The following is a 14,361-nucleotide window of genomic DNA, read 5'->3' on the forward strand; positions in this document are numbered from 1 at the left end:
AGCCGCCATGCACACTTGTCCTCTGGAGACGGCTGGCGTGACCACCTACTCCCCTCTGCACTGTGCCCAGAGGTCAGGGTGGAGGGGACATAAATGAGCTTGAGGCCCTATGGGGGCCCCAAGGAGCAGGAGGCCTCCCATTTCTGCCCACTTCCAGCCCGGACCCCTCAGAGACCTGCTTAGCAGAGGGGCACAGCTCAGAGCAGGGATCAGTGCCCCCGCAGGATGGGGCTGGGCTGTTGTGAGGGCCACACACCTGCCAGCCCCGGGTAGGGCCTGGGCGGCAGGGGCCTGGTACACGGCCTAACGGTCCACCCCTGCATCTTACTGCCACCAGCTCAGCACCAACCCCGAGAGGTGGCCTGTGGACACGCCCAGATTCCTGTGTGGAAACCTGATCCCCACAGTGATGGTGCCAGGAGGGGCCTCTGGGTCGTGCGGGCGGGAGCCTCGTGGATGGCATTCGTGCCATCATCAGAGACCTCAGGGCGCTGCCTCGCCCCTTCCCCTGTGCGAGGACCGCCCAGAAGCAGGTCCTCACCAGAACCTGGCCCTGGAGCAGAGGAGCCGACAGACGGGAGTCACCTGCGGGCCAGGTCCCTGGCGGCTGTGCACTGGCCGCTCATGGGCTGCAGGTGGCCGGGGCCTGGGGCCAGGCGAGCGTGACCTGCTGGTGGGCCCTCCTGTCACCAGCGGGGCTGGCATGCCCTCCTGTGAGACAGAGAGGTCCAGCACGTGGAGGGTCGTCCACCCGGAACGGCCGGGATGTCAGCTGGCTCCACTCACCCCTGCCCCCACTGCCAGGCCCCCTCCGGGTGACCTTGGTGGCAATGCTTGGGGGCCCCGAAGCCACATTTGTCCTGGACTTGACAGGAGCCCTGCGGGGCCCCAGCGCACCTCTCCCGACAGCCACTCGCTCCGTGAAGACTGGGCCTATTTGTGCGTCCCTGGAAGGGAGGGCAGCCTGTGGAGGCGACTCAGCGACCCAGCCTGGCTGGAGGGCGGGAGCGGTGGGGGGCACTCCAGGGAAGGGAGGGGGAGGGCTTGGTGCTTCGCCTCTGACCCGTGCCCCCCAGCCCAGCTGTGCCTACAAAGCCCTCTGCAATTTTGGCGTCAAATTTATGGATCACCCCCCCGGTTCCAAACTCTCCTCCCCTTACTTTCAAGAACTGAAAAAGAAACTCCTTGTTTTGCGTTTGGAAGAGAGTTCCGCCTGCCGACTCCTGACGGCTGCAAACTGTGTTTGCAGAGGAGACTCGGGGCTCTCAGTCTCCTTCTAAACAGCTTGTTCTCTGCACTTGGGCTGCTGAGAACGGATGGGTCCAGGGTTAGGGTGTCCCACGGGAAGGTGAGAGGAAGCACTTGCGAATAAGACTGCAGAAGCCAGACCAGCAAGCTCTTCTCTGACCTCCCAGGGAGGCAGCTGCAAGTGAGGGTGTGCGTCCTTCCAAAGCCTGCGCTTGAGGCTCATGGGGAGAGGGATGAAAACTGCCTTTCAGAGCCCCAGGTTCAGTCAGGCAAGAAGAAACGTCAGGAGTGTGAATCAGCATGCTCGCCTCGTGCAGAGGTGATACTTAGGAAACGAGGCAACCCCAAGATGTGTAGTTCATCAACTTGTTGATTTTCTACAGAAATAACTTCCCTATTTTCCAAAATGACCTGGCAAGCTTTAGAGGTTTCACACTTCACTGTGGCTCAAAAAGCGCCAGGATAGCTGCGTTTCCCCAGCCCCCGACGGTGGGGAGGCAGCACCGGCTGCGCCCACAGTTCTCTGGTCACAGGAGTGCGCTTCTCACCTTGCTCTGAGGTCTGGTGGGCTGGGAGCCCAGGGCTCCGTGGTGATGCCACCAGGCGTCCTGCAGAGGAAACCGCTGTCTACTTCAATCCTCAGGTTGCAGAGCAAGATGCAACCAGAAAGCGCTCATTAGGGAGAAAAGGAAAAGGGATCTTATTTACATGCATTTTGGACCCATGTGCTCTTCGTTGTAGACAAGGTAGACCATTCGGGCTTCCTGTTAAGTGTCCACAATCAGAAGGAAAGTGCACCAGTGTCGGGCTGAGGGGCAGAAACGTTTTGTAAAGCCAGACAAAACCAAAAAAAAAAGTTACTCCCTTAGCAACCTCACAGCAGCAGGTGTCACGATAAGCACGGCGTCTGCAGTGACACCGAGTTGGGGACCCCAGGTGGATGCAGCTCGAGGGGCCACACCCAGCCTGTCGTAGGGAGGACAAGCCTGGGCTCTTGTGCTCGGGAGGAGCCCCCAGCGTGGCTGTCATGGGTCTGATCCACGTATAAGTTATGAATTTGTAAGTAGACTTGTAAAGAAGCCTCCAGGCATGTAACCTTGAGTTTGCACATCAAGGGACTTGGAGCTTGTCTGCCTGTCAGTCACCAGCATCCAGTTTACTCACAAATCAATCACATGTGATCAGTTCTGATCAGGTCCTGCCTGGCCCACTGCCCACAGGCAGTGAGCTGAGCACTAGGAGGTGGAAGGTCTCAGTGCCCCAGGCCGTCCAGGCACCAGGGGCCTCCTGCAGCCAGGGTCATTCACTCTCCCATGCAGCCATGCATCTCCTCAGCCCCCCGGCCGCACACATGGAGACCACGGGGGACACAGCCCAGCACTGAGGACAGCAGCAGGTAGAGGGTCCCCATGCGGCTGGAGGAGCCTCCTCAGGAGGTGACTTTGAGCAAACGCCAGGAGAACAGTGACCAGCAGGGCCGGACATGAGAAGGCTGCAGGTGAGTGGGTCACCAGCCCCCAGGAGCCCCCTCCCAGCCCTCCCGGCTCTCCATCCCACTGCCTGCTCCCCGCCTGACCCCCACGCCGCCCCGTCTGTGAAACAGTCAGTGGAAACGTGGCTGTGAGAAGACACCGCTGTGCTCACTCCTCTTGCAAAAGCGCTGGCGCCCGAAAATGCCAGGTGCCCCTGAAAATGCCGGGTGCCTCTAGATGTTCAAGTATCGCCAAGCTCTCCCGACAGCGGCTCCGCCCAGCGGCCACGCCCACCCCTCCCGCGCCCTGTCCTGCCCCCTGCTGTCCCCTCCACCCCTCCCACCACTGCCCTGCCCACACCCTGCTCCCCGGGACGCACTCTTCCCACCAGCTCTTCCGGAGCTCCCTCCATTCACACCCTTAGCAACTTCTCAGTTTTGCAGTTTTCTCTGTTCATTTGTGTTTTATTTTGAGACACTGTCAAACTTGCAGGAAAGTTATGAGGACACCCGGTCCCTCTGCCCAGAGACCCCGCTGGGCCTCACCGACTGTCCCACAGCCTCCTCTCTGCCAAGGTCAGTCCCAAGGCTCCGCTTCCCTCTGTCCAGAGGCTCCTTGGTCTCTCCTCGACTCACGACAGGACAAGCTCTCTTGCCAGCTGCCCCTCAGCCTGGGTTTGCTGGTGTGCCAGGATGTTCAGTGGGACCAGCACAAAGGGGAGCCGCGTCCTCACGCATCCTGCAGGCTGGCACATGAGGTCAGTTTCTTCCAGGAACAGCGGTGGGGTCACGTTTGGTCACTAGGATGGTGTGTGCTGGGCTTCCCTACTCCATGGTTTTTCCCTTTGTAGTTAATTCATATTTTGTTGGGAGGCAGTTCAAGTTTAAAAGCTCCTTTTCTCATGCCGCTTTCACCCCTAATTTTAGCATCCACTGATGTTTCTTGCCTGAATTATTACTACAGTGGTTACCAGCTGGTGACTTTATAATCCGCCTCTTCTCTCTTCAGTCAGCTGTGTGGAATCCCCTCTCCTGGTCGGATTTGTTCATTCATTCATTCACATCAGTGGGGACTTACGGAATCCTGTTTCACTCGCTGGCTTGTACTCCATCACCACCCTTGCCCACCTTAGTGCTGACACTGCCCCAGAGCTGGCCGGGGGTCCCCGCAGGCCAGCTCTGTGTCCCAGGCTCGTCTCCATCTCGCCCGAGCACGGTGAGCTCTCCAGCTCTCCAGCACCATCATCGCAGCTCCTCTTATCTTTGCTCTGCTCTGACTATGGAAGGAGGCCAAAGAGCACCATTCCTTTTCGTCTGGAAACTGAGTGTGAGCTGTGCTGTCTGCTGTGGGGGTGGGAGGAGCCGTCAGTGGACGACGCCAGCAAACACACAGTGGTGAGTTCACCAGTGCCTCCAGTTCCAATCCTGCACCTCATGGTCCAGCACAGACAGACTGAGTCTTCCCTTTCGCATTTGGTAGAAATTGCTTTAAAACGATCTTGGCCTAGATCTTCTCCGTGGAAGGATTTTAACACTGATTCCAACAGTCATGTGACTACTGAGGTTTTCTATTTCTTCTCCAGTCAATTTTAATAAGCTATATTTCTAGGCACTTATACACTTATGCTTTCAAATTTATTGGTGTGAATTTGTTCATAAAAAGCTCAGGTCATCGTTGAACACCTGCAGCCTCTGTAATCGTGTTCCCTTCACATTCTTAATACCGTTTGCTGTTTCCCGTGCTCGTCTCCCCAGACCTTTGTGGTTTTATCATTTTAAAGGAACTCTGTTGTACGTTTCTCCTCTATTTCACCAATATCTTCTCCTTTATTATTTCCTTCCTTCGATTCTCCCTTTATTTATTTTGCTTTTCTTTATCAAAATTAATGAACATAATGCTTAGCTCACTGAGTTTCAGCCTTTTTCCTTTTACAAATAAACACTAATGGTTATTTATTTCTAAGTATTGCATTAGCTGCATCCCACGTATTTTGACTTGTAAATATTTTCTAAATTTTATCATGTTTTCTTCTTTGATCTACGTTATTTACAAAAGTTTTTATTTCTAAATATAAGGGCTTTCAATTCATCTTTTTTCATGGATTTCCAGCTTAGCTGCTTTGAGGGCTCATCATACGTTCTTCATGATTTTGTCTTTTGAGAGCTACTGAGACTTGCTCGTGGACTAACAGGTTCCAATATATTTACAAGTTCCACGTGGGCTTGAAACGATGCGAACTCTGAGTTTCAGAGTGTAGTGCTTCTGTACGTCCATTAGATTAACCATTTTTGTATTCTTCAAATCTTCTGTAATGTTTACTAATTTTATTTATTTGATGTATTAAATATTGAGAGAACTGTTTAACATCTTCTCTCCGATGATGATTCATATGTTTTTCCTTGCAGTCCTGTCGACGTTTTATACTTTCGAGGTTATGTTATTAGAAGCACACAAATTTAAGATTCGTATTTGCTTGATGACATAAAAATTTTCGTCATTACTAATTATTGAATGATACTCTTTCATGATCTCCAGTAACGTTTTTCACCCCAAATCAGTTTTTTATGTTAGTATAGCTTCATCAGATTTCTTTCAGTTAGTACTTTTTTCCCATTGTATCTTTTTGTGCCTTTTGTAAACAAAAGAGTAACAGAGTAATTCACTCTAATAATCCTTATCTTTTAGCTGACATCTTTAGTCCACTTACATTTGCTGTAACTAGTGACACATGGCATTTTGTGCTTTTTATTTGATCCACTCTTTCACATTTCCTTTTTCTCTTTCTTGTCTATTTTTCTTTTGACTGGTTGTATTTTCTCATTCCACTTTTTTCTCTCCACAAGTTTCAAAGTTAAACCTCCTTTCTCTTGTTTTGATGGTTATCCCGGAAATTTTATTATGAATTAGCTCATCAACTTCCAAAATTAATTAATACAAGAACTGTTGGAATCTTAACTCAAACATGCCTCTTCAAATGTATGTGCTATCAGAGCTCGGAACTTTTCTTTCTTTTTTTTTTTTTTTTTGTTCTTCCAGTATGCCATTATTATTGTTCTATACAATCAATGTTTACCTTGATTGACACATATAGTCACCACCTTCTCCCTCATTCCTTCTTGCAAGCCAAATCTACTCTTTCTTCTGCATGAAGTACATCCTTGACAATTTCCTTTAATAAGTTCTCTTTGGGTTCTCAGCTGCACTTAGTTATTGGTCTATGAGTATTCCTTAATTTCCTGATGGCTGGTCGGTACATTTTGAAAGGTTTCAAAGATTCTACCTTGTATTTTGGGTGTTATGGTAGGAAGGTTGACTGTGCTCTCCACTGTGCCTGGTGAAAGTGGAAGAGACTGTGTGTTTGGTGGCAGATCTTCCCCACTTGACTCTAAATTCCAGGAGGTGGGAACCATGCAGCTCTTCTGTTTACTTGCATTATAACAGGTTGTTAATATGGAACTTTTCCGTCTGAATCTGAGCCAAGGGCCCAAGATGACAGGTGCCAACTACACGTGTGGCCCAAAGTGAGCTCCCAAGTGACCTCAGCAAGGCTGCAAAGGAGGCACCAGAGGTGAGAGGTGCTCGAGGCCGGGAGGAGGGCTTCCTTGGAGGGCTGTGCTGTGCATCAGGAGGAGGGTGGGGGGTGGAGGTCCCTCCTTGCCTGGTGCCCAGTGAGAGGGGCTTCATGATGGCTCCTCAAGGGCCCGCCGTGTGCCTCCTGGGGCTGCTGGGGCACTGGAGGTTGGTGTGTCTCTACACTCAAGAAACCCAAGTTGGGCTGAGCGTGGGAAGTACCTCATGCCAACCATGGTGGGTCAAATATGCTAATTTCCTGTGGAGCAAATGGACCACAGTGTCTAAACGCTGACCTGGGGTGTCCCAGGTCCTCGAGGGAGCCAGGGCACCTCAGAAGAGGCTAGAGGCACCATATGACACCCAGGCTAAGGAAGGAAGGCTGCCAGTGAGGCTGGACCCCAGGGAGGAGCAGCCTCGTGCACCCCCGGCCCCACCGGCTGGAACACCATTGCGGGCGGGCAGAAGGCTCACACTTGAAATGCTTTTAGAGTTTTAACTGCTTGGCCAGACTGATCACACTAGTATCAGTGCCTGGAAGACACTAAATTACCCAGAAAGCACCAAAAGAGTCTAGGCTGTTCCAGTCCACCCAGGGGCAGCGAGAGGAGAAGCCAAAGCTGCTTTTTGCTGGCCTTGAGCAGATGTGCCCTCGATGGACGCTGGTACCAGCAGAGTGGACAAATAAGTGAGGGAACCAACGCCTTCCCCTCCCCGGGCCAGACTCGGAAGCAATTAAGAGATTATGGGAGAAACAAAACAAGCACGAAATGACCCAGGGTGATCTTTCTGCCTGGGGCCCGGGGTAGGAGGCGGTGTCCACACAGCAGGGCCGGCTCCCTGCTCTGAATGCCCTGACAAGACCCAGGACAAGTGTGTCTGTGCTGGAAATGGCCCGGGGAGGGGAGGCTGTCTTCCAGGAAGTGACAGTGATGAGGGAAGGGGCTCCCGCAGCAGCTGAATAGCTGGAAGGTGAATGCTGCGCCAGTCCACCTCACAGCCCCAGTGGGGAGGGATCCCCCGAGTGCTCCACATGCAGAGAGGACACTCAGGCCCCAACCCTCCCTCCTCACCACACGGCCTCTTAGGCCCTCGACTGCTCTGACAAAACCCCTCTTACTTTCTCATGGTCTGGAGGCCAGAAGCCCACGCTCAGCTTCCAGCCAGGGCTCTTCTCCGGGCTACAGACAGCCACCTCCTGACTCTGCCTTCGCACGGGGCAGAGCGCACAGGACAGAGAGCGAGGCAGAGCCCTGGGGCCTCTTCTTACGCAGACGCTGATCCTCCAGGACCTCCTTCCACCCTGATGACAGCCTAGAGGCCCCGTCTCCGGTCTAGCCACAGTGGGGACAACACCTGCCCATCACAGGGCTCATCAGGGAAGGATAACTTCAGTGAAAGCTGAAAATTGGTACGATTTAGCTTAATAATCGCATACACTCCACTGCCGGGTCACAAGATCGTTAACAGTCTCAAGGAGCCCTTCACTTCTAACATGGCAACAAACACAGCATCCTGGGAGGGGGTCTTGGGACATGGCTCACGAAGCGAGGGCTTCTGGACCTGCCCACCAGCTGGGGTGAAGCAGATCCCCAGCCCAGGCGAGCGCAGTGAAGGGGTCGGGGCGCAGCACCGCTGCCATGGGGCATCTCCAGGTTCCCCCAGGAGCTTCCTCTTCCCTTCTTGGTTTTGCTTACTGACTAACGCCAGGCCTGGGTGGACCATGGGCACCAGGTCACTGCGTGCAGGTCCCCACTCTGGGCACTTATCCCTCAGACCTAGTGAGTCTCCCAGCTTCTGCTCTGGGAGGGCCAGCCCAGCTGACTGACCACTGGGCCTGCAAAGGAGGCACTGGGGCTCTGGACAGTGAGATTTGCAAGAGTGGAAAATCCCTCTGCTTGTACCAAACAGAAGTTCTTTACAGCTTAGAAGTGCCAGCCCTCATTTGATGCAAAAACCAAACAAATAAATTTAAAACGCCCACTGCCTTTTAAAAATGTATGAAAGTCAACACTAACACAAACATTACAAGCAAATTTTCAGGTCATTGTTGCCGTGGAGGCTGGAACTTTCCAGTTCACGTCCTTCTCAAAGCTGACGTTTTATGGAAGCTTTGATGAAAGTAGTTTACCCATTTCTGAGTCAGGAAGCACAGATTAAGATCCAATTTTTATAGCTTGACTTTTTTCTGACTTCACAGAGGAAATTAACTCAGGAAAATGTTTTAGACTTCTTAAATTGTACAGTTTGAAGGGGTCGCAGACTTGGGAATCCCTGGGAAGAGAGGGTGACAGAGAAACCAGGGTCGTTATCTCACGGGACCGTGACAGGCGGGGCCGGCTCTCCCGCAGCCCAGGGCTCAGCAGGCCTGCTGGGCGTCTGCATCAGGGTGGGGGTGGGATCCGTGGGGAAGTGGGGAAGTCACTCTGCTTCTGGTTAAGAAGAACCAGGTGTTCAGGTGGACACCCGCACAGCTGCCCCAACTCTTGGAAACAGCAGAACCAGAGCCTTTCCAAGACTGCCAACCCTGGCCTCGCTGGGCAGAGCTGGACCCGAGCATGTGACCAGAGAGGAAACGACTCGCCCCCTCCCAAAGTCCCAGATGCAGGTGGGAGTGTCTGTGGGAGGAAGGTGAATGGACAGCTCCAGCCAGGCAGCCCCCAACCTGGCCTGAGCTGTCCAAACAGGTCACTGTGCAGGCCCCTGGGCATGGGGATGGAGACCCCGGATATGGATATGGGGCCTGGGTGTGGGGAGACACAGCCCCAGGAGCTGGAGTCCGGAGTTTCTGAAGGCTGGGCCGTCTGAGAGGCCTCCTAGTCACCCCTTCGAGGGGTTCTCCCCCCACCTCGGGCCCCCGCGCCGGGCTGTTGTGAGCTCTACTTCATTTGTTTCCAGAGGTGCATGTCTCTGATGAGACAGAATTCCTGCTGCTCCTTCAGCCTTATCCAAAGTCGGGTCCCTGGGCCACACCAGGCGCACGTGGGCATGGTCGTTTTAGGCTGTGTGCATTTGTGTGGTCGTTCGCTCACGTGAGAAGCTAGTGGGCTTTCGGCAGTGGTTTCATTAACCCGCGCTGTCTACCCAGCAGCCAGCAGGACTTGGGCCTCTAGGTCAAGGAGCCTGGATTTCACCTAAGACCACAGCAGTGCTGAAATGATTTTCTTTGCTGTTTTACACATTTGAGTTTCCCCTACCTAAAAAATCAATGCATTTTCAGTCTGACTTTGGAAACCTGGAAAGTAAAACAAAACTCCTGCGACCTCATCTCAGAGATAACCCTTAGGCTAACAAGCTTGTGTGTCAGCTCCGGTGGGGGCCGGGCAGGGTCCACAGAGGGCTGTGGGGAGATGCTGACCGCTCACAGGGCTTTCCTCTGGTGAGGTGCAGGGGCCTCCCCAGCATCCCCACAGCAGGGCCCCCATGGGACCGAAACCCTCCCCCTAAAGGGACACAGGAGGGGCTGTGAGAGGCCTGCACAGGGCCTCCACCCCAAGTCAGAAAGCTGGCCACAGCCCCTGGTCTCCCTGAAGCCCCGAGGACCCAGCCTCCGGCACTGAGCCCACGCTGACCTGGACCTGCATGCCCACGACCCCACTCGGAGGTCCCACTGGCCATTGGCACTGACTTTTAATTTGAGCAACTCAAGCCGCTGTGGGGGCTGTCCCTTTCAGCTCCCGCCTGGAGCAGAGGAGCTGGGAAGCACGCCAGCCCACGTCACACAGAGTACCCCACAATCCGAAGATGTCCTGGTTTTCCTGGGTGCGTCAGAGCCAAGTCCCCGGGCAACCATCCCCAAAATCCAGGAAATGTCAAGTGCTTTTGGGGAGCGACAGGACGCTGTGGGCACTGGAAGGGCCCAAACAAAATTCCGGCTGAACAGGGCCAGTGGGACACATGGGGGAACACAGGACCCCTGGCAGCTGCAGAGATTCGGAGACGGGACCCGCAGGGACCTCGCCACTGCCCACAGAGAAGAGGGGGCAGGCGAGAGTCCTGGTGCCAGCATGGGGGGGGCACGGACAAGGCCCCACTTCAGATGCAGGAACGCAGCAGCAAGGGGCCCTTAGACGACTCGATGAGGGGGCTGCCTACCGCCTCTTCCTAGAAGGCCACCAGCCCGCACAACCCTCCTGGTAACCTACCTGAGTTCCTCCCTCATGGCACCCACCATTCTCTGCTGTCCTCCAAACTTACTTTTCCAGAAATGTTTCCTAAGCTTGTGCCTCCAGCCGCGGGGGTCTGGGTGATGGACCCTCAGATGACACACTTCCAGTCCAAAGGGAAAGAGCACAGCGTACGAGGGGAACCGACCTGGGCTGGATGCTGGGTGAACTACAGGCCAGGCCGGGCCGTCAAAGCTCAGCCCCCTATCCCCACCCTGCGGTGCTCCCAGGGCCTGTGTCGGGCAGACACAGCAGGTGTCACAGGGAGCAGGGACGTCCCCGGGCCAAGCCCCACTCAGCAGACACAGAGTCCTGTGTGCTCCGCCTCCCCTCAGGGACAGACGGCCTTTCCATGGGACATCTCAGCCCACGCAGACCTACTTTGCCAGCAAGGGGTCCACATCTCCGGGCAGAGTGGGGCACAGGTGAGGGGCTCCAGGACCCTGGACATTCAGACAGAGGCCAGAGGCAGCCTAAACTGCATCAGAGTTCCCACATGGGGCTGGGGGGCTCTCAGAGGCCCACAGTTGCAGAAGGGTTTGGGGCTTCTGCTTCATGAAGGAAAATGAAGGCCAAGGTGGGGCCCTTCGAAAGGGCTGGCAAGTGATGGCCTGGCTGGAGCACACAGCAGGCAGAGCCGCCTAGGGACCCTGGTCTCTCTCAGCAGTCTCTGGGGGAGCCAGAGGTGAAGGCAGGCTGCCCTTCCTCTCCCGGGGCTGAGGAAGCCAAGAAGGTGCAGTGGCTGAGTCACACCTCAGACACATCGAGTTCGCGGGATTCCCAGGCCTGGCAGCAGGGGTGGGAAGGGGTTCGGGACTGGGTCCACATTGCTCCAGGGCCCCAGCCTTGCCAGCCGGCCAGCCTCACTGCAGCCCAAGGTGTCTTCTGGCAGCGTGAGGACGTGCAAGTTGACTCCCATTGCCTTTTGACAGAGCAAGAACTCAGCAGTCTGCCGCAGTCCCCACCATGCCCTACTGCCCCTACCTGCCCTCCTTAAATTTTTATCTTACCTGCTCCCGAAGACCCACAATAATCATGATTTTGTGACAGGTTCGGACCTAATTCCCAGTAATGGCCACGATCACGGGTGGTGACAACCACACTTCCTCCTCGGGAACTCAGCCCAGCCACGTAGGGAGTGAGGCTTGGCCTGGAGCACTGGGGGAGGGCAGGTACCCAGAGCCACTGCAAGGCTCTGACACACCGGCCCACCTTGTGCAGAGGGGCTGGTGCCCGGCTGGGACTCAGCTCACGGCATCCCCAGGACAGGCAAGGTTGGGAGGAGGCCCCAGAGCCCCAGGGGCAAGTGAGGCCGAGCAGGGTGAGGGCCAGTCCACGCCGCCCGCCAGGTCTGCTCCTGTCGCCCAGCCTTAGCACTCCACCTCCGAGTCGTCACCCAGGACGAGAGGCACAGACTGGCTCAACCCAGCGACGCTGGGTGGGACCCGGGTGAGAGCCAGCTGCATGCAGGTGGGCACAGCTGAGTCCTACCTTGGAAGAAGCTCTTCACCCTGAGGTAACTGACACTTAGACGCAGGACCGAGAGCTTGTCCAGCTTAGAGATGATGTCAGGCGGGAGCGGCAGCAGGCTGGCCAGGTGGTCCAGCTCAGCATTGAGGCGGTCCCGGTGCCGCTTGGAAGGGTTTGACTTCTCGGCCCCCACGGCAGGCCTCCTGCGGGGAAAGACCACAGTCAAGCACGGACTCCCCACCCAGAGCCACCGCCCTCAGGTGGAAACCTGTCCCAGGCGGTGACCTTATGAGGAGCAATCAGCTTCAGAATGGAGCACCGCCAGGAAGAAAGTGCCACGCAGTACGGAAGGGCATCCATTCCTGAAGATGCACAAACTCAGAAACCACCAGCCACACCAGCCACGCCAGCCACTGGAAGGCAGTACTGGGGGGAAAGCACAGAGAGACAGGGGCCAGGCAGCAGGAGAGCTGTGTGACCCCAGCACGCTTCCTGGCCTCTCTGTGCCAACTCTTTCTGGGGTGGGAGCAACACAATGGCCCTGACAGACAACCTCTGCTTTGTACTGTCAGGGGCTGAGGCCACACAAAACCACAGAAGAGCCTGCAGCTCCAATCTCAGAAGCTACTTCTCTTTTTAAGTTTGATTGATTGATTGATTGATTGATTAAATTTATGGCTGATTTAAAATTTTCTCTTTAATTGAGATGAATTCACATAAAATTGTTTTGAAGTGTACGGTTCGGTGTCACTTAGAACATTCACAGTTTTGTGTTACCACCACCTCTGTCAAGTCACAAAATATCTTCATCACCCCAAGTAAGACCCCACCCCCACCAGCATTTCTCTCCATCTTACCCTCCTCTCAGCCCCAGCCACCATAACCTACTTCATACCTCTAGGGCTTTAATGTTTCAGACATTCCACGTAAATGAAATCACACAACACAAGGCTTTTCATGCTGGCTTCCTTCACTTAAGATCATGTGTTCAAGGTTCACCATGGTGCAGCCTTTGTCAGAGCTTCACTCCTTTTCACAGCTGAGTAGTAGTCCACGGCCCATGAACTCTGAGGCCACAACTTTACACCATGTTATGTCTCCACCAGCCACACCCCACAGCCTCACCTACACTCGCTATTCTCCTTCATTTTTCATAATAGCTGTTCTCATAGGCATGAAGCAGTGTCTCATTGTGGTTTGATTTCCATTTCCTTAACGAACAGTAGAGTTGAGCAACTTTTCATGTGCTGGTGGCCACGTCTGTAACTTCTGTGGAGAAATAGCTACTGAAGCCCTTTGCCCATTTTTAAATTGGGTTGTTTGTCTTTCTGTTGTTGAATTGTAGGCAAGCTTTATATACTTGGGATATTAGATCCTTATCAGATATACAATTTGCAATTATGTTCTCCCATTCTCTGGTTATCCTGTCACTTTCTGCTGTTTCTTTTTCTCCCTTAATGAGGCACCTACCAACATTACTCACACTGCTAGCCAAAATTTAAATAGGCAGGAGGCCTGGGGATGGACTGAGCAGACTCCCGTGTGGACTGGCACTTGCTGGCCAGAGGAGAGGCCCACCCAAGCAATGAAAGACACTCACACTTCCCCAGAAAACAAGGCAGCACGGCAGGCAGGGCCGGGGGTCAGAGTAGAGGGGAGACGGCTGGGCCCAAATCTCACCTCTGTGCGGACCTGCAGGGAGCAGTCGCCCACTTGCCCACCCCCCGCCCTGACAGGCTGTGCCTAGGACCCGGCTGAGCCGCGACTGCCCTCCGCGCCAGCCCCGTGGGGCACCTGGGAGAAGAGGCAAACGGCTGAAGAGATGGGCGTCGGGAGAAATGTACTCCTCCCAGCTTCTCAGAACACCTGGCTGCCCCTTCATGCAGCTCCAGCCCCGGCATCGCCCTCCCCAGTTCCAGGGCCGTGGCCAGGCCGGTGAGGGGGTGGGGTTGAGGGGCAGGTGGGGGAACTTCCAATTCTCCAAGGCGGAGACTCAGCAGGAGGTGAGGGGACAAGGATCCGGCCCATCTGCACGGGAGCACAGGAGGAGCCGTGGCCAGCTCAGGGGAAGGAGAGTGACAAAAGGAGCCAAAAACAAAATACCCGGAGGAGTCTAGCAACAGACATCCCAGACACCTAAACGGAAGCCATGAAACATTGCTGAGAAAATGTACAAAGACACAAATGGAAAGATACACCATGTTCGTTGACTGTCAGACCCAACACGGTGAAGACGGCGTTACTCCCAAAACTGATCTACAGAACAGATCACGGACCTAAATCTGCAACATGCCGTGGAACTCTACCAGAAAATACGTGAGAAAATCTTTGAGACCTTGGAGTAGTCCTGGGACTCTAAGGACACATTAAAAAAATCATAAAAGAAAAAATTGTTAAATTAATCTTTTTCAAACCTTTTAAAATGTCTTTTGAAA

The 14,361-nt window shown here is 54.3% G+C and overlaps 1 protein-coding gene across 2 annotated transcripts in view; it reads right to left on the bottom strand.

The window, feature by feature from the left end:
- Positions 1-14,361, bottom strand: part of AHRR (aryl hydrocarbon receptor repressor) — a 65,284-nt gene that overhangs the window by 38,100 nt on the left and 12,823 nt on the right. For both annotated transcript variants that reach the window (XM_072958917.1, XM_072958918.1), the window contains exon 3: positions 11,948-12,129. In XM_072958917.1, the coding sequence (XP_072815018.1) occupies positions 11,948-12,129 (182 nt within the window). The remainder of the gene's footprint in view (positions 1-11,947; positions 12,130-14,361) is intronic.

Source organism: Vicugna pacos, chromosome 3 (genome assembly GCF_048564905.1).
Source record: "Vicugna pacos chromosome 3, VicPac4, whole genome shotgun sequence".
In the NCBI taxonomy this organism is placed as follows: Eukaryota; Metazoa; Chordata; class Mammalia; order Artiodactyla; family Camelidae; genus Vicugna; species Vicugna pacos.